Below are 24,798 nucleotides of genomic sequence, written 5' to 3' on the forward strand. Positions count from 1 at the left end.
AACTAAAATCTAGTTAAATAACAACAAAACCTGAGAGAAAGAGCTGCCATCTGGTTACCAGGTAAAAACAAAACTCTTGATACTCTTAAAACAAACACCCTCATTGAAATATATTTTTTGTGAGGAATTTTAGAGCAACAGGAATTAAGTTCAGACTAGAAAAGCAAATTTCTTATTTGAAGTCTTTAAAAAGTTGTAAAATATTTAAGGCTGTGTGGTATGTGCTGCTTCATTTAGACTGCATTTTTCTGTCTCTAAAAAGATGAGAGCAAAAACTGCAGAAATTGCAGCAGCTCTCTGAATTTTTTACAAGCTGAGATCTGTGCAGAGGCATAGTAGACTTAGTGCTCAAACTCTTGGAACAACAAAATCACAGCTTTCACTGAGTGAAATGTAATTTCTATTCCTTACTTACCTTAGCCTTCCTTGCTAAGGAAAGCTACCAAACTTTTTAAGGATATGTCAGATATCCTGGAAAATGGTGTCAAGGACTAGACTGCCATCTAACACTCACTGGATTGTTCAGTTTCCAGAATCAGTGCGTTAAGGTATTCTGTGAAGATTATTTCACTGAAGTAGAAATATTATACATTAGAAATGCATATACAAGTAGAAATATACAAGTAGAAATAGTATACATGATTTCACTATGTATAGTAGAAGAAGAATACCGTAAACATAGTGCTCTCAAACAAATACTTTTTAGTAGCTGGCATTAAGTATGCTGTTCATTGCTGCTGCTTCTACCAGGAGGAGGTAGTTGTCATAACAATGTGAAAGGAAGAGGTCACAGCTCTTTAATCTACCCCTGCTGAATAAGGACTCAGCGAGTGGGCTACAAGGCAGATGTGTCTGCCCATACTGGCTTCTTTAATTCCATTTGTAATCAATGGAGAGAATCTAGCAACTGCAGGTATTATTCAGCAGACCTTAAACACCTATGTTAAGCTGCCATGAACAAGCTTCTGAATGTCTTCTCCCCTCCATCAACTATAAGAGAAAAGTACTTTCTTAGATACCCAATGTGTAAAGTTTTTTGTTAGAACAAGCAAATCCCAGTTTATGTTGCTAAAACTATGTTGGCTGTATGTGAAGAGCAGACTACAGCATGGCTGAGACTGCAGCTGTATTTCCAGCAGTGTACTTGCAGGCTGTTTCCAAATGCCTTCCATAAACACTTATTTCCTGGCTAATGTCTAATTGCTGTGTTTAATAGGGCAAAGGGTACTAGTACATACCTCAGCTCAGTGACATGCGCTTAAATGTTCTGAACCAGTTTGCCTGAAGGTGTTCTCACCACTTCAAGCTGCTTATCCTTTCTGGTGATGTGACCCTCGTGGCCTAATGTCCCTTGGCGGAATCTGTTGTTGAATGTGGCTTTTCTTCTGGATGTTCAGCCATTGAAATATGCTTTTATAGTCTTTGGAGGAGTGCCGGATGAGTCCATGGTCTTAGTTCTGCCTTCCCTCTAGTTTAACACATTCCGATGTAGCACTGAGATTAAATCCATGACCCTGACTTGGCTGGGAGAGAGTGGCAGTTTTTGCAGGCAAAATGTTATTGCACATCATAGTCAAGCGTGTCAACTACTGAACTAAAAGATGTCCCCTCATAATCTATCCTGCACTTAAGAGAGTATTTGCATTTTCTCACTGGAGTCGGAAAAAATATATATATATTTGCACATGATTGGCACCAGATCTCATTTCTTCAGTTAGAAATGATTTCTTCATTCAGTGTTTTTGGGATTACTCTTGCTTTGTCACTTTAGTTTAGCTAAGCTAAATGCAATATAAGTACATCTAATTGCATATTCATGAACATGCCATCAACCTACTTTAATGAAAACAAACTGAAAATTTAGATGTTTTTAAAGAGAGTGCTTCCATGTCATTTGGTATACCATGCATAGGAAGACATGTCAAAAAGCTCAATTAAATCTTTACCAATCTTTGATGAATGACCTGATCTCATGAAAACAAACTTGCAAATAATATCAGTACTTATTTCAAACCTTCAGTGTGTGTCTGCTGTGTAGGTTCTCTGCAGCCTTCTGAACAGTATTTTTTCATCTCATGAAGTGTTAAAACTCAATAATTTTCACAAAAAAGTTGACAGGCTTCTTGTCATTGTGTATGTTTTCAATTTATATTAATACTACTCTGATACTCAATGACACAATCAAAAGTGGTGATTCAGTTTCCCAAATTACTTCTCCAAATTCCCAGATTACTTCTCCCCAGACTGCTCTCTCTACAGAATATCTAGATAAACTTTCTGAGAAATAAGAATCATATTCATTGACTGTTATGACACATCCAGAGATTTATCTTAAATATCGTCTCTCTCCTTGCTCAATGGATCAAAATTTAAAAGCAAGAACAAGTCAAAGTATTTGCAGAAAAGTTAAAAAGTTCAGATTAATTTAAAGCATATTGACAGCATTTCTGTATTTTTCCTAGAGAAATGAAGTTTTATAGAATTGAATGTTCTTTTCTTCAAATTGTGAAGTGCCAGTACTTTGTCTCAAAAGTACTTTTCCTGTCTATAGCCAGACAAAGGCTTTGTGTACAGTTAAAACTTTAATGTGAGAGATACCAGAATTCTGTGTTGTGTGGTCATCAGAGATTTACATTAAAGATGTAAAATGCATTAACGGAATATCTAGTTAATGAGAACTCTTTAAGTTCATGAAAGAAAAAAGTCTGATCTACTTCATCTCCTGTACTCCCTGGTAGATATTGTGGTGGAAACAGGATTAGCATTCTACTCCATCCTCGTTAGGATGTTTATAAATTCTGAGCTATTCTGCATTGTCAGCTAAAAGGTTCCTGGGGTGCATCAAGGAAAAAATTGTCACGCTTTACTCTATGCTGGTGTGACCTATCCTGAGTTCTGTGTGTAGTTTTGGACACCACAATATAAGAAGGATATAAAACTATTAGAGAGTATCAAAGGTGGGCAACAAAGATGGTGAAGGGTCTAGAGGAGAAGACATGAGAAGTCAGTTGGTATGTTCAGGCTAGAGAAGAGGTGACTGAGGGGAGACATCGTAGTGGCCTGCAGCTTCCTTATGAGGAGGAAAGGAGGAGCAGATGCTGACCTCTTCTTTCTGGTGACAGAAATAGGACCCGAAGGAATAGCATGAGGCTGTGTCAGGGGATGTTCAGGCTGGATATTAGGAAAAGGTGACAACACCAACAGGGTTGTCACACACTGGAACAAGCTCATCTGGGAAGTAGTCACTGCTCCAAGCCTGTCTGAATTTAAAAAGCGATTGTACTGTACACTTAGTCACATGGTCTAAACTTTTGGGTAAAGCTGTGCTGTGCCAGAAGTTGTACTTAGTGATCCCTTTGGCTCCTTTCTAACTTGGGATATTCTATGATTCTATAGGTTTGATTTTTGTTGGTCCCGTGTGGTTCCAGGAGTTGGACATGATGATTCTTGTGGTTCCCTTCCAGATTGGGATATTTTATGATTCTGTGATTCTATGACGGTGTTGAAGCAGTGGGAACTTTTGAGAGTGTAGGTAGATGTGCGTGGCTCAGATTTCTTTTTAGTAAGTCTAATCACAGAATCACAGAATCACAGAATCACAGAATTGTCTAGGTTGGAAGGGAACTCAAGATCATCGAGTCCAACCTCTGACCTAACACTAACAAGTCCTCCACTAAACCATATCACTAAGTTCAACATCTAAATGTCTTTTAAAGACCTCCAGGGATGGTGACTCCACCACTTCCCTGGGCAGCCTGTTCCAATGCCTCACAACCCTCTCAGTAAAGAAGTTCTTCCTAATATCTAGCCTAAAACACCCATGGTTCAACTTTAGCCCACTCCCCCTCATCCTGTCACCAGGCACGTGGGAGAATAGACCAACCCCCACTTCGCTACAGCCTCCTTTAATGTACTTATAAAGAGCAATAAGGTTGCCCCTGAGCCTCCTTTTCTCCAAGCTGAACAAACCCAGCTCCCCCAGCTGCTCCTCACAGGACTTGTTCTCCAGACCCCTCACCAGCTTCGTTGCCCTTCTCTGGGCTCTTTTGAGCACCTTGATGTCCTTTTTGTAGCGAGGGGCCCAAAACTGAACACAGTACTCGAGGTGCGGCCTCACCAGAGCGGAGTACAGGGGGACAATCACTTCCCTAGCCCTGCTAGCCACACTGCTTGTTATGCAAGCCAGAATGCTGTTGGCTGCCTTGGCCACCTGAGCACACTGCTGGCTCATATTCAGCTGACTATCCACCAATACTCCCAGGTCCTTCTCTGCCAGGCAGCTTTCCAACCACTCATCTCCCAGCCTGTAGCTCTGCTTGGGGTTATTGTGCCCCAGGTGCAGGACCCGGCACTTGGCCTTGTTGAACTTCATACAGGTGACCTCAGCCCATCGGTGCAGCCTATCCAGATCCTCCTCCAGAGCCTTCCTACCCTCAAGCAGAATAAAACACGCACCTAACTTGGTGTCATCTGCAAACTTACTGAGGGTGCACTCGATCCCCTCATCCAGATCATTGGTAAAGATATTAAAGAGGACCGGCCTCAGTACCGAGCCCTGGGGAATGCCACTAGTGACTGGCCTCCAACTGGATTTGACTCCATTCACCACAACTCTTTGGGCCCGGCTACCCAGCCAGTTTTTAACCCAACGAAGTGTGCGCCATTCCAAGCCATGAGCAGACAGTTTCTTGAGGAGAATGTTGTGGGAAACAGTGTCAAAAGCCTTACTGAAGTCAATGTAGACCACATCCACAGCCTTTATCACCTAATCACTTTTGAAAAACCTTTATTAAAAAAAACCAAACATATATATATATTTTTTTTTTTTTTTCAACTGAGGGAATGCTATAGGGATAAGAAATATTGTGAGTTTTAAAATTGTTTCTCTCTTTCTCTCTCTTTAAAAGTAACAGATTTTAAAAATCTAAATGCCTTTTGTAATCACACTGAATATTTTTCAAGAATGAAAGTTTGCAGAGAGACTGAGTGGATTTTAAATCAGCATTACACAGCACACTAGATACATCATAGACTCATAAAAAGAGAGGTGAATTATTTCCTTGATTCTTGGGTTATAATGGCATTTTGGTGTAGTATCTTTTTTGATTAATATAACTAGGTGATTCTTTTTTTTCTGATGAGCTATGAGGTGGCAGTTGCTTTGCACTGATTCTTCTACTGATAGAAAAATAGTACCTCTGGGAATGCCAATTTGAACCATTTGTAATCATTCTGATACTTTCATTTCTTGGCATGCATTATTGAATATATAGTTAAATATATTTTTCATACTATATATATATTTACAATGTAGCTATAGCACCTATTCTTAGTGCTTGAAGTATGCTGTGCCTTGACTTTTAAATTGTATCTATATCCAAACTTGGCTTTAGCTGTAGCCAACTAATGCATTTTTCTATAGATACTCTAGAATTCTGCAAAAAGGGGGGAAACTGCCTATGAGATTTAACAGGGACTAGATTCACAAGTGTATAGTAGTGTTTAAGACCTTCCACTGGTCAAAAATTAGCAGCTAGATTCTAGAGGTTTTGGGTCACCTTCTGAGAGGTCACATTTATGCAGCAGATTTCTTTTCATTGTTATCCAGTGCTGGCATGGAATGGGTATGTCCCATCTTCTTCCTTCACACACATTCAGATACAGTGGCAATAACTATGCTTATCTGTGGGCAGTAGTTTTGTCCCCCAGAAATGCTGAAAAAAGAAAGTAGGGCAAGTATAAGTAGGACAAATAAAGAAACCTTCAAGATAGATTCATTATGGAGCTCCCTGGTTGGACCATGATAAGGGTATCATGGAACCTGATGAGATACACCCATGAGGGAACTGGTGGATGTAGTCACTAAACCATTATCCATCATATTGGAGAAGTCGTCACAGTCCAGTGAAGTCCACTGACTGGAAGAAGGGAAATATAACTCCTATTTTTCAAAATGAAAAAAAGGAGGACCTGGGAAATTACAGGCCAGTCAGTCTCACCTCTGTGCTTGGCAAGATCATGGAGCAGATCCTCCTGGAAACTATGCTAAAGCACATGGAAAGTAAATAGGTGACTGGTGAAGCCAACATGACTTCACTAAGGCCAGATTGTGCCCAACAAATCTGGTGGCCTTCTATGAAGGGGTTACAGCATTGGTGGATGAGGGAAGAGAAACTGACATCATCTTCCTGGACTTGTAAAAAGCATTTGACGCTGTCCCCCATGATATCCTTGTCTCTAAATCGGAGAGACATGGATTTGACAGATCACAGAATCATAGAATGGCTTGAGTTAGAAGGGACCTTAAAGATAATGTAGTTCATACCCCCCTATCCTTTAATTATCCTATTGAGCAGAGAGTCTCTCTCCATCTTTTTTTATACATCTTCTTTAAGTACTGAAAAGCCACAACGAGGTCACTCCAGAGCCTTCTCTTCTTTAAGTGGAACAACCCAGCTCTTTCAGCCTTTCTTCAAAGGAGAGGTGCCCCAGCCTCTTGATCATCTTCATGGTTCTTCTCTGGACCCACTCTAACAGATCAACATCCTTCTTATATTGGGGGCTCCAGACCTGGATGCAGTACTCCAAGTATCTACTCTGCCTCACGTGCAGAGTAGAAGGCGACAAGCAAAGTAGAGAGGACACCTCTCCTATGAGGCTGAGGGAGTTAGGGTTGTTCAGCCTGGAGAAGAGGAGGCTCCAGGGAGACCTTATAGTGGTCTTCCAAGGGGAGCCTACAGGAAAGCAGGAGAGGGGTTTTCTGTCAGGGAATGTAGTGATAGGACAAGGAGTAATGGTTTTAAACTAAAAAAAAATAGGGTAGATCCAGATTAGACATTAGGAAGAAGTTCTATACTATGAGGCTGGTGAGGCACTGGAACAGGTTGTGGATGAAGTTGTGGATGCCCCATCCATGGAAGTGTTCAAGCCACAGAATTTTCCTCCTTCTAGAAAAAAATAAATTCTACCCGTCTTTTAATGCATTTCATATGCTGAAAACAGGAGTTAGGCTTTTATTTTTAGCTAGTTTGGATTAAGGTCCTCTTCTGGTTTTGAGCTTTGCTAAGACATTGTGGTTCTTTGATCTCAAGGTGTAATGTGGGTTCATCTTTATTTTTATCCCCTAATTTTGAGATCATTAAAGGATATATACCTCTAGGAATCACTCAAACTAGAATAGAAAAATAATAAAACATAACATTTACATAACATTTTCATTTTTAAAATAATATTTGGCAACAACTGTATTTAGAGGAACAAAATAGGAAAAAAAAAAATAAAATAAAAGAGACCCAGAGAGAAACTTTCTTTTGATGTGGAAACTCCTTTTCATGCTGCATTCAGGTGAGTATTTCTGAATTACAACAATCATGAGAATGTCGCATTTGTCTTTTGTTCCATTTAAAAGTTCTTCATCATAATTGAGAAAGAATTGATATTTGATGAGCTTAGTCTGCCTGAGAGTACACTGCACTTTATTTTTATGGAAGCAATACATGTTTGACTGAGTTGTTTTCCCACTACATTCCATAGTTTGTACACGTATATGTTTTGCACATCTTGTATTTAATAAAACGAAGAATAGTGTGCGATGACCAGTAAACTTTCAGGTCATGGCACACAACTTAGGTTCATCAGTCCTTTTATAACTTGGGTGAAATACAAGGAACACATACAACTAGATAATGATACTGGTCTCATTTATTGTGCAAGAAGTGTCCTTTAGACACTTTTCTTTCAACTAGTATTTGCTCTTATTTGTTCTACTGAGGAAGCCTGAATTGCCACCATCAAATACAGTATATTAGGATGAGCATACAAAAACATCCCAGGTACCACTGAAAATATCTGAAAGCAGTAACTGTAAAATTTTGTGGCTCTTCTTTCTCCAGAAGCATGCCCATGGGAATTCATCCCCATTCCTGCCATCCACATGATACTGAGTTTTAATAGCATTTGGTTTTGATGGTGAAACCAGTACACGTATTTCTGTGATTGCAGCAAGCAGAAGGAGTAATTATTACCTTGTATTAAAAAATAACAGAACAGGAGAGGTGAAAGAAATAGTCTAATTTAATAAAATTTTAATTTCCATTCTCCTGATTAATCCACTTATTTTAGTGGCTTTTAAAAAAGGTATGTATTTCTGAATTAAGTACTTTTAATAGTTTTGACAGTATTTTTGAATTCACTTGTGGGTTAAGCCATTTGACCTTAAATTTTAATTCCACTTTCCTCTGAGGAAGTTCAAAACTTATATAGGGAAATGAGGGGATAATTCCTCTCTCCTGAATTTGTTACTTGTTTTATACAAATCCTTCCTATTCCCAGTTGGGCATTTATATTAATTAGACATGAACAATAGTGATGAAAGTGAATTCATCATAGTTAATCTAGCTATTCAGAATAAATTTTCATTCTGCACCTGTAGAAAATTTAAATAAAGAAGCATAAAACAAATACATAACCTCCACTAATTGTTTCCAAACCCAAAATTTGGTAATACTTGCCAAATTTGATTGTACAGAAATTTAGGTTCATTGTTCTTAAATTCTCAAGCCTTTAATACAAGAAAATAGACCCTTTTGATTTGAAGCCTTTAGAAATAACATATATATATATACATATATATATATATTTTTTTGCATCTACAAAAGATAATTAAAATTGCAGTTCCTATCTAATTATTGGACTCTTAGAACTTTCAGAGAAACACCAAATATCAAAGGACTTAAAAAAAAATGGGGAAAACTGTGCTTGGTTACAGAAATAGGGACTTGTTAGCAATTGCAACTGCAAATTATGCAAGGAGGAATATACAAACAGCATACAAAGAGCAAACATCCTTTATTGCATCAGTGTTGTAAGAAAAGTTTTCACCTTTCACTAACAAGGACTGTGGGAAATGCAAGGTAGATAGCTCTTGATATGAAAAAGAGAATTAACTGATGCAGAAGGAAATACAGGTTAGCCTAGACTGTGTTTTGTTTCTCTTTGAGTTATGAAAGTTCTGATTTTACAAAATTATAACAACATATAATGAACTCAGTGTGATGAATATAGTTTCCTGCAAGTCTGGCAAACACATAATAATTTATTTTGGTGGTGATTGCTTTGCAATATCTATAACTGTGGCTGAAATGAAAGGAGAATATTATAATATTCTTTTTTCTTCGTAGGTAGCATATATACAGTATTATACCTGTGCTGTAGAAAATCTTAATGCTCCCTCATTAAAATTAAACCTTGATTTCATAACAGCAACCTTCTAAACCTTTCCATCTTACCATTTATCTTCAGAATTTTGTATAATTTCATGCTATTTTTCATTCATGGCTGTTCCCATATTGTACTATCTAATTATCATTGTTATTTAAAGACAGTCTTCAAGTCTCGAACATTTAGAGAACTATTCCCTCTCTTAGTGTAGAAGAAACATAGAAATCCTTTTTAAGACAGCAGCAAAAGAATTGTAGTGGACTGCAGGTGCTTTTGTGTTACCAAATGTAGATTGTTACAGGAAGCAGGATAGGCATTATTTGACTTTGTTTCTACATAGTGCAAATTAATTATTTTAAAATGATAATTGAAAAAATAAAAAATAGCTCTCTTTAATCATCAATGCTACAAATGCTGGCTTTACCCCTACTTTTAAAACAAAATGTACAGAGCCCTAAACAAACTTATATCTAACAATGGTGGTGTTAATGAAATTATTATGAAAGTATAATGACATAATCTTCTTTAATAATGAAATACAAATGAAGGCAAATAATATTTTTGTTCCACTGAGCATGAATAAGAATGCAAATGTGGAGTTTATTAGAAACAGTTAATCCTGTTGTAAATATGGTAACATCTGAGGATATCCTTGGCTAAGGCTGTATTAGGAAAAAAAAAACAACACCACATTCCTGATTCAGATTTAATTTAATAAACTTCTAATATAAGAACAGTTTAGATGGCTAGGCAGGAGTAAAATAATTTTATTGTAATTATGAATATGACTTTTATTTTTTTGGATAAAGCAAGATGAATTGTACTTGGACTTGGTTAAGTCAAATCCTGTCTGCTAAGGACCACAAAGTGGCTCCCTGTGGGCCAAGGGGCTTAGGGGGGTCCCTATGGAGTTTCAGCCATTGATTTTTTAGACTTTTTTTTTTTTTTTTTTTTTTAACAGTCATTTACTGTACATTTAAATAGGTCCACCCATGCATCTTAACAGTGTGGTAGTGTTTCCCAGACTCAGGGAAATACTGTCAACAGTCTAATATCAGTGAGTGACAGGTATGAAGCCAGTAAAGTATCCAGTCTGACAGTTTTATAATGAGCTGTACTTTTCTTCGACAATAGAGTTTCTTTTAGATTAGGTAGTACTCAATGTGAAAAAAGACAGCAAAACTCTGGTCTTTAATTTTCTTCATTGAAAAACAAGAGATGTGCTGTTTTATAAAATAGGAACAATTCACTGAATAATTTGAAGTAATTTATTCTGTAGTCAGTGCTCTAAATGAGGGGGATGCACTGCAGGTAGCTGTTCCCTGAGTTTGGTACACAAGCTGTCCTTCCCTTTGGTCTAATGTCATGGTAGGACTAATGACCCCAAAATGCAGTTTAGAACTTGTTTAAGGGCCTCCTGAGTGACACAAACAAGTTCCTTTCAGTGACACAAACAAGTTCCTTTCAACACACTGTTGAGATATGCTGAGGATCTGGAAATGCTTTTAAGATTAATCACAACCATAAGGGCATTTTATCCAAGCATAAAATAATAATAATAATAATAATCTCCTTCCTCATAAGACTGTAAGACTGTGTCTACTTTAGCAAATAGTTTATTCTTATAGAAGGGATTCTGCAGACCTGAAACAGCAACTGTTTTTGCTGAGTGTACAAAGTCCAAATTATATTCATTTGTTGGAAAAGAAGGTTGTTTTCAACTAACTTGTCCTCTGAACTGAACAATCCTGAGGAATTGTAGTGTATTAGGTGCACTCCTCGAGCTCATCATTAATTTCATTTATAGATTATTTATTTCATGTCCTTCACATTGTTTCAGATTCCATGATGTGAACCAGATCGTAACAAATGGAGAGAATTGGGAAATTTGTTTGAAAAGTGCAGTCCAGGTCCAAACTGAAAAGCTAACATAAATGCACCCCATTGCAATTATGCGATCTCTGATCCAGGACAATAGAGGAACTGAACACTGTATTTACTGATTTGTTGTGTCATTCATTCTACTGTTGTTTTTCACCTGCAAAACCCAAGCTATACATCACAGAGCAAGAAGCTGAGTATAGACATCTGTAATAGACATAAAATTAGCATTTGAAGGGAGGCAACAAGAAAAGTCAAAGCTCGACTTGAGTTGATGTTGGCCAGTATGGTGTCTGACTAAAACAGAAAAAGCTTTATTAAATATAACAGAAGGTCTAAGGAAAACATTTGATGGATGCTTAATGTAGATGGTCGCTTAACAAGTAGGGATAAGGAAAAGGCAGAGAGGCATTTAATGCCTTTTTTGACTTAGTTTTTACCTTTAATAATAGGTCTCGGACTGCCTGATCCTACGAGTTGGAGGATCATGACTGGAGGAGCAGCAGCTTTCCATTTGTGGTCACCAAAATTGAAAGTGACCAGTTATGCAAGCTGAACATTTTTAAGTCCATCTAGATGGCATTCACCCCAGAGTACTGAAGGAGTTAGCGGATGTTATACCTGGACCCCTCTCAGCAGTTTACAAAAGGTCTTAGGAATCTGAGGAGGTCCTTGCTGACTGGAAGCTAGCTGATGTTTTATTAATCTGCAAGAAAGGCATGAGACACCCAGAAAACTACATAGTAATTTGATATCCTTCTACTATAAGTTCACCTGCATATTGGAAGGAAGTGGGAAGGGAGGCAGTGGATGTAATCTTTCAGGATTTTAGTAAGGTACTTGACACCGTCACTGACAACATAATTCTGGACAAATTGTCCAACTGTGAGATGAACAGACTTATGCTATGCTGGATGATGAACTGGCTCAATGGTAGAGCTCAAAGGGTTTTAGTGAGTGAGACTACATCTGACTGGCAGCCAGTCACCAGAGGTATACTCCAAGGGTCAATTCCAGGGCTGGAGGGCATCCTTAGCAAGTTTGCTGATGACACTAAACCAGGAGGTGCTATTGATTCCCTGGAGGGATGAGAGGCCTTGCAGAGGGATCTTGATACAGTGGAACATTGGGCAGTCATCAACAGCACAAAGTTCAACAAAGTTCAAAATGGCAGGTGCTGCACCTGGGGTGGAGTAATGCCAGACACAGGTACAGACCAGGAGACAAATGGCTGGAGAAAGGGGTGGGGGGATGCTGGTCAACAGCAGGCTCAGCATGAGCAGCTCCTGGCAGCTAGGAGAGCAAACTATGATTTGGGATGCATTAAACACAGCATAGCCAGCCAGTAAAAAGAGGTGATTCACTTAGTGTTGGTGTGACCTCACCTTGAATATTGTGTACAGTTCTGGTCTCTACAATATAAAAAGATTAAGATACTTGAATGCATCTGGAGGAGAGCAAGAAAGCTGGTAAAAGGGCTGGAAGGTAGGTGCCATGAGGAGAGGCTAAAGATGCTTGGTTGTCTAGCTTGGAGAAAAGGAAGCTGAGAGGTGACCTCATTGTTTTCTACAGCTTGGGGGGGGGCGGGGGGGATAGGGGGAGAGAGGAGGAAATAGAGAGGGATGTGCCGATCTCTTTTCCTTTGTAACCAATGACAGGACATGCAGGAATGGCACAAAGTTGTGCAAAGGAAGGTTCAGGCTGGATATTAGGAATAAATTCTTTATTGTGATCTTTACTGTGATCAAGCATTGGAAGTGGCTTCTTAGAGAGGTGAATGATGCCTAATGTTTGCAAATATTCAAGAGACATTTGGATAATACACTTAACAATCTACTTTAACTTTGATTAATCCTGAAGTGGTCGGGCAGTTGGACTAGATGATTTTTGAAGATTCTTTCCAACTGAACTATTCCATTCCATTCCATTCCATTCCATTCCATTCCATTCCATTCCACTCCACTCCACTCCACTCCACTCCACTCCACTCCACTCCACTCCACTCCACTCCACTCCATTTAGGAAGCATGGTTTTTGTCTGGTTTTTAATGAGTTCCTGACCATATTAAAATACCACTGCAAGGCTAACATAATACATGACGAAGTGAGCTTTGTTTCTGGGGGTACGCTTCCCCACATGAAACTCAGTATTGTACAGTCAATATGTTTCTTATATAGCTGTCAGTACCCTTCAAGAGAGGGTGTTTGAAAAGGGGCTGGTAAATGAATAGGATTTTTCAAGGAAGACTGGGTGCCATTTATATACTTTAGCCATCATTATGCAAATCCTGACCTGACTTGAATCTATTCCTAGCAAGCCATAACAGGAATACTCTGATTTTATTTTCAGCATGAGCTGGTTATTAATATTTTCTCCACTGTTTCAGAACACTGATGAGGAAATAGATACTGAAAGGAGACTGTAAAATTGTGCGTTGTATAGCTTGATTCTCAAGACAGCATCAGTAATTATAGTGTATGTGACATTAGATAGCATGCCAGGGCCAAAATACCTAATATTTGATAAAACCCTGTGCACAGACAGAAAAGCTGCCATATTCTCTATCAGTAATTTAAGAATAGAGGTTGTCCTTGTGTGTGTATGTGGGCATACCTTTGCTGAATACAAGGTACTGTTTCTGGATTAGTTGCTGGACTTTATGTTCCACTTCTCAGCTGTCAGCTGAATGTTTGTGCATCCTAGCTTCTTTTCTTTATCATCTCTCATGTTTGCCTATGCATTCACTTCAAGTCATAGAGACTTGCTTTGAGAACCAGAACCATGGGATATCTGGGAAGAACCTGGCCTAACTTTGGCATGCTCTATTTTCCATGGAAGTGGTGCCTCCGCTGGCCTGGTCATATCATAGAATCATATCACAAAATGGCCTGGGTTGGAAGGGAATGTAAAGATCATCTAGTTCCAGATGAATGAGCATGAGTTAGGACTTGATATTAAAAGAGTAGGGGAATGTGTTCTAACTATGTTTCAACTACCTAGTCAGCAGTTTTTCTGTCTTCCTAGTGTATTATGTGATCTCTTAGAGCTATTTGGTCATCGTACAAGAGGCTTATATTTCTGTGATTTGAGCAACCCTCCTTTTTTTACTTACCCTTCAACCCTTACCTTAAAGTGTGACCCAAAATGAGACAGAAGGCAGAAATAAAACATAGATGGGGTTCAGACATGCCTACTGTTTGTCAGAAGTGCTACTGTGTCTACTGACAGATGTAATTGTCGTGAACATAGCAGGAGAGAACTTAGTCTGACTCTTGCTTCCCTGTTCATGTGCAGAGATCTGTCGCAATATTATTTCCCAGAAGAATATTTGGGAAACAACAACAACAACTAACAACAAAATTTAATCTTCAGCAGGGAAGTCGTGCAGTAGAAACTGAATGGGCCTGTGGACACACTAAACTTCAGCCTGTCAAGACTGTGTAACATACATGTAGTCATAGTACTTCATCCATACTCTTGAATACATGTAAGAATCCCAGAAACAAGCATCCAATATTGCTTAAGAGGCATTAAGTTTAGGGTGGTATTCTCTTTAAATAGATTTAATAATAACAGAAATTTAAAATGTATTCACAATTTTAAAACGCTTTTAATTTTGGACTAAAATGTTACTTTTTTTTTTTTTTTTTTTTTTTAAAAAAAAACCTTAAAATGCTTAATTAATTCTTGAAATCATGTAGTTTTTGTTTTCTACATTTGGGCTCTTGAAGAAAATAAGACACCTTCATACCTTCATAATTGTGCTGCTTGCCAGTTTTATGTTTTGATGATGTCAGACTTAAAAACATGAGGATAATATGATTTTCAATTTAAAGCAAGAGTGATGGAAAAGAAGATGAGTTCTAAACAAAGTGAGGGAGTGTTAATCATGGAATGATCACCCATGTTCAACAGTATTACATTAATTTACTGAACTTAGTCAAAAAATAATTTTAGTACTGAATAGTCTTCCAATAAAATTACTATAAATGGGTCGACTTAAATCTTATGAAACAGACTGCAAGTGCACTTTGATAATGTTGAAAAATAAAAGGAGGGATATTCATCTTAATCAGATATTCATCAGCATGGCCTTACTTCAGTGAATTCAGTTACAAAGCTGGTATGGTTGCAGATACAAAGCAAGTATTAAAAATAATAATTCCAGAGGAAAATAGAGATGCAGAACAATTTTTAAAAAGTCCATCAAAAAAAGCTCATCAAAAAAAGTCGAAGAAGTTTTGAAAGTGGAGCTTAAGATCTGTATTTGACATTTTAATATATGTATATTTTTTATGGAAGTCAACATGAGTAAAGGTATTAGGGAGGAGTCTCATGTTTGTTCTTACATAAGATATCATAGACAGAAATGCTGTGATGTTTCTTTGAGGAGAGTGAAATGATTTGGAAAAAAAAAACACTGCACTAAAGCACTTAGAAAGAACTGGCTTATTGCTTTCTTCATGAAAGAACACTAGCACTTGACTTCCCGTACTAACATACAAAAAAGGGATCATGGTATTGATGTAGAAATAAGACTGAAAGTGGCTTCCTGAATCACTGAGCTGAGCGTTCTGATCCTTCCTGCTGGCAAGTTCCTATTTAATCCATTTCTTATGGATATATATTTTTTTTCTCTCACTGTGTTTATTTTCTTTACTCAATCTCTCTGTTTTCCTTCAGCCTTTGCTTTGCTCCTTTGCTTTGCTGCACAAACCAGGCTCTTTTAATCTCCTGCTGGGTTAGTCTTCATTTCTTTGATCATCTTAGAAGACTGTCCTCATATGTTTTGCAGGTTCAGTTTTTCTTTCAACAAGATAGTTGGCTAGAATTATATAGATAAATCTTGGGTGATAGTTTAAGAAATTGCATGTTAACCCATCAATATCGTTATTAGAACTATAAAATTTAGTAATTTGTAAGATTTGTCTTTTTGCCTTGCAGTGGTTTTACCCTGCTGGACTCCACCACAGCTGCTCTATTGCTCCTCTTTTTCCTCTGAAGAAGAGGAGCGGAAAGTATTCTGGAAAGAAAAAAAAAGGCTCATGGGTTGTGATTTGAGATAAGGATAATTTAATTAAAGGGAAAAGGAAGAGGGAAAACAAACAAACAAACAAACAAACAAAATCTGTACAAAAGCCCAGAGAGAGAAAAGTAAAATCATTCTCAACTTCCCACCAATGAATGATGGGAAGCAGGGCCTCAATATATGTAGTGACTGTTTGGGAAGACAGACATCTTCATAACAAGAGCCCCCCTCCCCCACCTTCATCCCCTTTCTCACCTTTTATTGCTGAATGTGACATCAGATGGCATGGAATATCTTGATTGATTTAGGTTAGCTGCCCTGGTTATGTCCCCTCCCCACTTCTTACTCACCCCCAGTCTTCTGGCTCAGCAATAGACAAAACACTGGTGTGATACCAGTGTTGTTCTAGTTACAAGTGCAGAGCACAACACTATATGGGCTGCTGCAGGGAAACTTAACTCCATCCCAGTCAGACCCAGTACAACAATCACCTCATGTCACCTTGATCCTAATGTATTGTTGGTGATCAATTAAAACAAACTAGTTGTTTTTTATATGAGTTGTTTCCAATGATGAATTCCCAACGTATATCAGAAATGTCATTGATCTCTGATACCCCCTTCCAGTATTACTTGCCGTTATCACACTAGATCCACCTTTCAATTCTTAAAGTAATTCACAGAGTCTCCAGCTTAATGTGTAAGTTCCAGAGTGACACTGGAGGAAAAGCTTCATCTAAATCCAGACAAATTATACTTACTTTATTTCTTTGTCTAGGAAATCAGTTACCTTATCAAAAAAGCTGTCAGGCTTGTCTGGCACAATCTACCCTTGCTAACACTGCTGCATTTTATCCCATGTTCTATTTACTTCTCTGGCTTTAATTTATCTTTTTCTTCAAAGCCTATTCTAAGGTCTTGCAAACTGAAGAGGTCATACTAATAGGCTTAGGCTTGCCCAGATCATTTCCGTGTTGCTTTTAAATATGGGCACTTCAGTTGCCATTCTCCACAAATATTTGATGCTTTCTCTGCCTTGATAGTTTTGGAGGCTTATCTCTGCCACTGCAATGGCCTTTATGAAATCATGGTATACTTAACAATTCATGTCTCAGTGAGACATTTTGTTCAAAGCCTATTGAACTTTTTTTTCTTTTTTTCTTTTTTTTTTTTTTTTTCTCTCCATTTAAACTTTTGATTGGTTAGTAAGATATGAATAAAGAAAATTTAAATAACCATCTACAAAAGGATCACATGTAAGATATAAGCAAATACTACTGCCTTGATGATTAAGTGAATAGATAATACCCCCTACAACTTAAAGCCCCTTAAGCCCAGAAACTGGGAGAGAAAGAGCTTAAAGTGGCATAATCATATCAGAGAAAATGATGTGAATTGGAGCCTAAGTACCTTCTGATACTGAACACTTTACTGTGAGAACTTATTTCACAAGGGTGTAGATCATCCCTAAACAGATTAAAGACGGTAGAATATTTTGGATGTTTAAGTATTTTGTATATGTTAGGCACATAAAAGCACAATAAATGGAAAGTGCAGGTCTAGTGCAAGACTATTACTGTTAATTTTATACTTTTATTTTCATAAATACATAGAAGTACAGAATCTAACCCTACAGAAATTTATGACATGTTCTTCCTGTGTATTTAGTAACGTGCCAGCATCATTATTCATTCAAATGAACAATCTTTTGCTTGTCCTGATGAAATGACAAAGAAAGAAATGTAATATATATATATGCAGCTAAATATATCTGTATTGTTTGAATTGAAGCTGGCTAGGAGGACAGTACATTTCTTGTTTGTTCTTTCTTTGTTTTCTTTATTGCTTTCAGTTAGGTGTTGCATCTGAAAATTAATGAAGGTGAAAATTGCAATCAATTGTGTCTACAAAGAACTGGTGTTAATCTGAAAGCTAGTGAGATTAACATTGATAACACTTTAGAGGGAAGACCATTCATCAGTAACATATGAATTTTCAAGGCAATATCATCACAACCATACATACCCATTTGGAAGTAAAAGTTTCCGCTATATTGTCTGTAAGACACATAGGGGTTTTAGCTGTGGCAGTTTACATTTAGGTGGCTACAGAATTTTATAACTCTGGCAACTTAAGTATATCAGATTTTGGAAACAATATATATATGTAAACTTAACATCCAAGTGCTATGAGATACTATAAGTATGTGTAATGCCTGTCTCCAGAGTTCCAGCTAAAGGGAAAGTAATTGCAGTGTGTAAAAAACTATATTTATTTATTGCATATTTTCATATATTCTGTAACTTTTCATATATTCTGTAACTTTTCAGATACTAGAGATATTTTCCTTTCTTCAGACTGTTCAAACTGTCTTCTTACAAAGTTCACTCTGTAAATACTTCAAAAATACTCATGTACATCTATCTCTGTTTGGGAAAGTATGTGCTTAAGTCACAGAGATTTAAATAAAAGTTAAGTATGGGCATGTATGTCAATCATATGCTTATTTACTTTTGCAAAGAATTCATTTGCCTCAGTGTCTTAAGTTTTACCTTTCAAAAACCCTTCTTATGCCTTTAACCTAAAATTCTTCAATATGCTTCCACTACATTTTAGCTGAAAGTAACTGAAAATGTTACCTGTATTGACCTGCCAGCAATGCTTTAACTATTTCTGAATATTACTCAATAGCAGGGCTAAGATCCCTAGTGCTAATTATCCTATGGATAGGATCCCGTGGATCCCATTAAAGGATTCACACTAGTAAATAACTTTTTGAAAAAAAAAAAAAAAAAGTCAAAAAAGAAAAAGCAAAAAACAAACAAAAAAAAACAAACAAACAAGCACAACCTACCACTTCTGCTTTGTATACAGAGAATTCCTGTCTGACTCCCATCTAAGACTTGCACATATTACTAATCCAACCACCTTTTCTCTTTCTTTTCTTACCCACCTAGATCTAACACAGTAGCTCATGAGAATGGGTCTGTAATTTTTCCCCCAGCTTCATTTCAGAATCAGAATGCACTTTGTGTCTGTTACAGGCTGTGATGTATGAAGCAGAAAGAAGATTGATTTTCACAAGCTACCTGGTACCTGAAGTAATGAGAGTGGCAAATTACTTGTTCACTGAGCAAACATGACAGGAATGTCATAGAGGGAATTTATATATATGCAAACACACAGGGGTCACATCGGTGTTACTTTTACAAAGTGACCTTATCCACCAGAGGGGCATTTTTAAATCTGCATTAGCTTACACAGGAAAGGCTAAATAAAGCTGCAAATACCTGCATTGCGTGGGATGATGAAACTAACACAGCTAATAAATAATGTAAGATTCAACACAGCATGGAACATAATTTAAATAGCTGCATTATTTCTGCAGGAGAGATGTGGGGTCAGAAATGATTTCTACTAATTTAGGGTTTCTCTGAAGTAGAAAATAAAATATCTGTTGTAAAAAGAAAAATGAGAGAATGTGGCGCTAATTTTCTATCAAGTTTTTGTCTCGTGTTTTATCAGGATTCAGTAGAGAAATAGGCTTACGCTTCTCTTTATGAACACTTGCATTCAAAGGGTATATGTGTTTGCAGAAGACAAATGGATCTCACTGACACTGAAAGTTTCTGCATATGTGAAACAAGAAAGAATGAATTCTGAAAAGCTTCACAGAATCAGATGCTTGTAAAGAAGAGAAACAAAAGGAGAAACAGAAAATTGCTGTTACTCTTGTGAGAGTTTTATTTGTATATGAGCTCTAAGGGGAAGAATTAGAGCTATTATTTTCTTACATTTTTCCCTCCTCAACAATAAAGATTACATGAGGTAATGTAATTATTTCCTAATGATTCATATTTTCACTTAAAACAGGAATGCAAGGCAATTTAGCATTGGCTAACATACAATGTAAGGCAACTCCCATGTGATTCTCCTCTATTTCTGAACCATTGGCAAGGTGGCTGATCTCAAGCCCAGATGCAAAGAAGGAGGAATGTAGGAGCTCAAAAGGTTATGGAAGCTTCATTCTGCAGTGGATATTGAAAATATACATCTGCGCACGGTAGTTTTAGTATAGCCAAATAGTTGATCCACGTCTGCTGTTGGGAGGGGGCTGAGAGTGAGATGGAGCACCAATGAGGGCAGCCTGTGCAGCCTATTAGCGCAATTACAGTTGGCATCTGATGAATCACAGAGACTGGGCAGAAGGGTTTCTGCTGACATGGTGATCTACAAAGCTTCTCTGCAGCATCAGATGTGGTTTCACCCCGGGAGAAAATCCTGCAATTTTTAAGCCTTTTGTTTATTTATTTATTTATTTATTTATTTATTTATGTTATTTATTGCCAAAATAGTCTATCCTTAAGTCCCTGATACCAGGCTGATGATGGTCTAGTGGGTACATCAGGGGAAAGGAATGTTCTGGAGCAAAAATTAGCAAATTTATTCATTTTGTTATAGTATTGGTGAAGAGCTGGTCACAGCACAATCATCTCATTCTTGAGTCACCACCTGTTTGAATTGTGCTGGTGACATTTATTTGTTTATTTTGAGTGTATTCCTGGGACCAACCACAAAAGGACCTTTCTTTTTCCTTGCCTCTCAGCACATTGAAAATGAACTCAAAAAAAATTAAAAAAATAAGCCTTTTATTTTCTTGTCTGAGTGAACGATCTGAGAATTCATTGGGCTTATTTCTAATACTTTAGGGCTAAAGATTGAAGGAAATTTTTGTTACACATAAAGATTGTATTTTTTTTTTGTGTGTGTGTAAAACTGATTTTCAAATGTAAACATCTTCTATAACATGGCTGTTCTCAGTTTTGTTCACCTCTATGTTATATGGCATTACTGAGGGTTGTAAGGATCACGGTGAGAGAGGTTCTGCAGAAAGAAAGGAAAATAGAAGAGAAAAATGTCTCACAGAGAAAACCATTCAGGTTAACAGCTATAGTTTGTGCATCTCTGAATCACCTCTAGGAAAAATAGACCTCATTTCAGACCTCATTTGTTCCATTTAACACAGCCTGTTATGTTAGTGTAATAATGGTACAGTAATAGACTGAATTTTATTTCCTGGATCCACTTAACTTGACATGGAGCAGGGTTGCAAGGGGCTAATAGTTATGTTTCAAAGATGAGGCCAAATGCTGCCTTGTTGCACTGTCTTCTCAGTGGTACATCTTAGGCTTCTTTGCAAATCTGCAAAAAATAACCAAAATCACAGTTTCTGAGTTCATGTGGTAAGGCATACACTGAGATACTGAGCATAGGTATGCTCAGTAGTCTCTCCTTGTTATCTGTTTGCCTGCTTTTTCTCAGAACTGGGAAACCTGGCAATAGCAATCAGCCCAGGGTTGCTGCATCAAAGCTAAAACCTTCTTCTGCTTTGCAGAACAGTCTCTGCTAGATTCATTGCTGGTTTATTCCCTGTTGGTGTGCTGGGCAGTGGGGAGAGGTTTGTATCCTCACTCTTCCACTTGTCCTGAGGGGCTGTTGTTCACAGGCAGATATGTTTGTTTTCTCTTTTTGCTCCTACTGCTACTGTTTTTCATTGTGTATTTACATTTGCTGCTGTACATTTTCTGCTAGCCTTGCAGCACAGCAAGTGAATCCTGCATCAGCAGAGAGTACAGGAAGTGACTACATTAGAGTCAGCTTTGCTTAATGGTGCAAATCCTACAGGGCTTTGGGTAGGGATGAGTAGGTGAGGAAGAAAAATTTGATTTTAATGAGAGATGACTTGGCACCAGCATTGTAACAGGTGCAGTAAGAGAATGAAGGGAGTGAAAGAGTTAATTCATATTCTGTTCACAGCAATAGCTGTGGAAGAACATATGCTGAATGTGCATTCCAGTTTAATCTTTTTTTGTTCTTATTTACAGTGACAAATAATATATTTCCCTTTAGCTTTGGGTGCTTCGTAAACCTGGAGGTGATGATGAATATGTAGTTTACACTATGAAGGCACTGGAATCAGTGCAAGGAGGCAGAACTTGGTGTGGTTCACAGCCCACTGTGACCTCCACTGTGATTATTAATCAGTCAGGCTTTCATGAGCACATTCACAATCCTAGATACAACACTTGCTTATTCCTCTCTCTTTTTCCTTGATAAATGTGGTATCTGATCTGGGAAACACGCTATAGTAGTGTGATTTCTGTCAAAGTGTGACTTCTGTCAAAGGATGCTGAGTTGTATTTGCTCTGATTTCAGGTTTAAAGGGGTTTGGAATGCTCCTCAGTGGGTTGTTAATTTGAGTCATAATGTATTGTTGCACATAGCCTGGTGTAGAATCTCATCAATGTTTAACAAGATTGTATCAATCTCCTGGAGAGCAAGGTAGACAGTTTTGGGAGAAGTGGTCTGGTTATGAGTCTGGGAACTATGAGCTGTGGGGGTGTTGTGGCTTGCCTCAACAGCATATAGTGTTTTGTTAGAAAGCACTTTGCTCAGAGGAAAGGAATTGCTTTGAAGGATTAAAAAGAATTTTGGGACTTTGAACGGGCTACTGGTTATTTCTACACTACAGCAGTCTGCCTTTCACAAAGCTTGTCATTGCCCAAGATATTGTTGTACATGAACAAAAAGAGATACTTTCAAATTCTTCCAGACTTCTTACGAATGGGAGACATGTGCAATCATGGTGAAGCAATGAAGTTTTTTTTTTTTTTTTTTTTTTCCTCAGAAAGAGAAGTCAGCCTAGCTCCAGGCATTATAGAACAGAAATAATTTTGTTCAAGTGATCAAGTTTGCACCTTTGCTAGTATAAGTGATGTGGAATAGGCATCATTGTTCTATTGACTTATCGGCAGAAACCTGACCATCGTGCAGAGCTGTTTCTTAGCCAGCTCCCTAGGGCTCTCCTGCAAAGAATGAAAAGTGAGAGAAGGTTTCATTATTATACCTCTTGCCACTCTCTGCAGAGCTGTAATCCTTAAGCACCAGAGCCTGTGTTCTTGAACTTGTCTTCTTGGCAGGTGGAGAGGTATTTTGTCTTTGAAGGAGGTTACTGAGAAATAAGCCATGTTACCATGTACTTGAACCACTACAGTAGCCTGCTGGCACAGTGAAAACATTACTGAAGGTAGCTGTGTGCAATTTCTGTGGGTGCAGTAACTCAAATTCTTTCATTACCCCTGGACAGATAGGAGAGAGACTAGAGAATCTGCCCGGTATTTCCAAATCTGCCTATTTGTATTTCCAAACTACTAACATCTTCCTAACAGGATTTCTCCTGTGGACCCATTGGTATAAATGTTGGAGGTTTATTCAAATCCGTTTTCTCCTTGTGACACATGGGCAGAATCCAAAGAGAGCTGCAATGCCAAAAGCTAAAGATTCCACTGCACATGGGCACCTGATTGGCTATGACTGGCCCAAATGCACCAGTGGAACTGCACTTTTCAGGGAAATCTATTGCATAGCTACAACTGCTTCTGTATGGGTATAAATCTGATGCGTGGAGGCCTTGAATCCTCCTGGTACTGACCAGGGTAGAGAAATGCTGATGAACCAGGGAGAGAGGTTGTACTGATGTTGTATATGACATAGCTTATTTAGAGCTAAGCAGAATATAAGACTTAGAGGATATCAGCCAGAAAATTCTAAAAAATTATTGAATTCTCCTTAATTTAAGGAAAAAAGAAAAGAATTCTTAAGAGAAATACTTATTTTTGTGTATTTTTGTTTGCAGGATGAATAAGAGATACTTACAGAAAGCAACAAAAGGAAAGCTGCTAATTATAATATTTGTTGTAACTCTGTGGGGGAAATTAGCATCTGGGGCAAATCATCATAAAGGTAAGAGATTTTTTTAAACTATACTGTTGTATCTGAAGTTTCTGTCAACAAATTCAGAGGTGTTTGGTTTGTGGGCCACTTTTTTTTTCCTAGTGTATATTTGTATGTCCTGGCATTGGTTCACAAATCAGTATCTAAGGGAGGATGTTTTCAATTGATAGACTTTGATCACTTTTTTTTTTTTTTTTTTTTTAATTTAAGTATTTCAGAACCATTTTCAGCATTCTCTTGCTTCATCATCTTCAGCATCTTCTTGGTCACTTTCTAATGATGGTACAGTTGAAAAGATAGTAAAAGAAGACAGTAAAGTCAAGAAATCAAATGATAAAATATGCTTCTATCATAAAAATAGATATGTTAGATAATACCTATATATGCCCCTGAGGAATTCCTGGAAAGAACCTTAGAAACATGTATACTGATACTGTATGTAGTTATCTGCCAAGGTTAACTCCATGGACACTGTGTGTTAAATGTGCTTTTTTCATCATGAATAACAGATCATCGTTTTCCAGTGTTGTCTATCTCCTGTGCTTCATTCCTAACACTGTAACAAAAACTAGAACTAAACTTTGACAATGTGAAGTTTGTTTCCTCCTGGTTGTTCCAGCCCTTACAATGTATACACACAAGGGCAGGACAAGTACCTGTTTAAAAATAATTGTAATATATTTATTTATTTATTTTTGTTGGTGTGGCTGTGAACCCCTAATGCAAGAAACAGGGTCTCTGGATTCATGAACAACTTGTATGCCAATAGAGCTAGAAATGTGATCTGCAGTATAATGTGATTTTGCAGTCTACTTCTCATGTTCATATAGTGACTGTTTACTGTTCATCATCTTATTCAAGACCAGAATAAACTC

General features: G+C 37.6%; 1 protein-coding gene across 11 annotated transcripts in view; it reads left to right on the forward strand.

Moving 5' to 3' along the window:
• Positions 1-24,798, forward strand: part of TAFA2 (TAFA chemokine like family member 2) — a 194,950-nt gene that overhangs the window by 111,968 nt on the left and 58,184 nt on the right. For all 11 annotated transcript variants that reach the window (XM_084492880.1, XM_084492882.1, XM_084492881.1 and 8 more), the window contains one exon: positions 23,826-23,932. In XM_084492880.1, the coding sequence (XP_084349006.1) occupies positions 23,827-23,932 (106 nt within the window). In that variant the 5' untranslated portion in view covers position 23,826. Of the gene's footprint in view, positions 1-23,825; positions 23,933-24,798 lie in introns of those variants that run through there.

This window comes from Aythya ferina (assembly GCF_964211825.1).
Source record: "Aythya ferina genome assembly, chromosome: 1".
Classification (NCBI taxonomy): domain Eukaryota; kingdom Metazoa; phylum Chordata; class Aves; order Anseriformes; family Anatidae; genus Aythya; species Aythya ferina.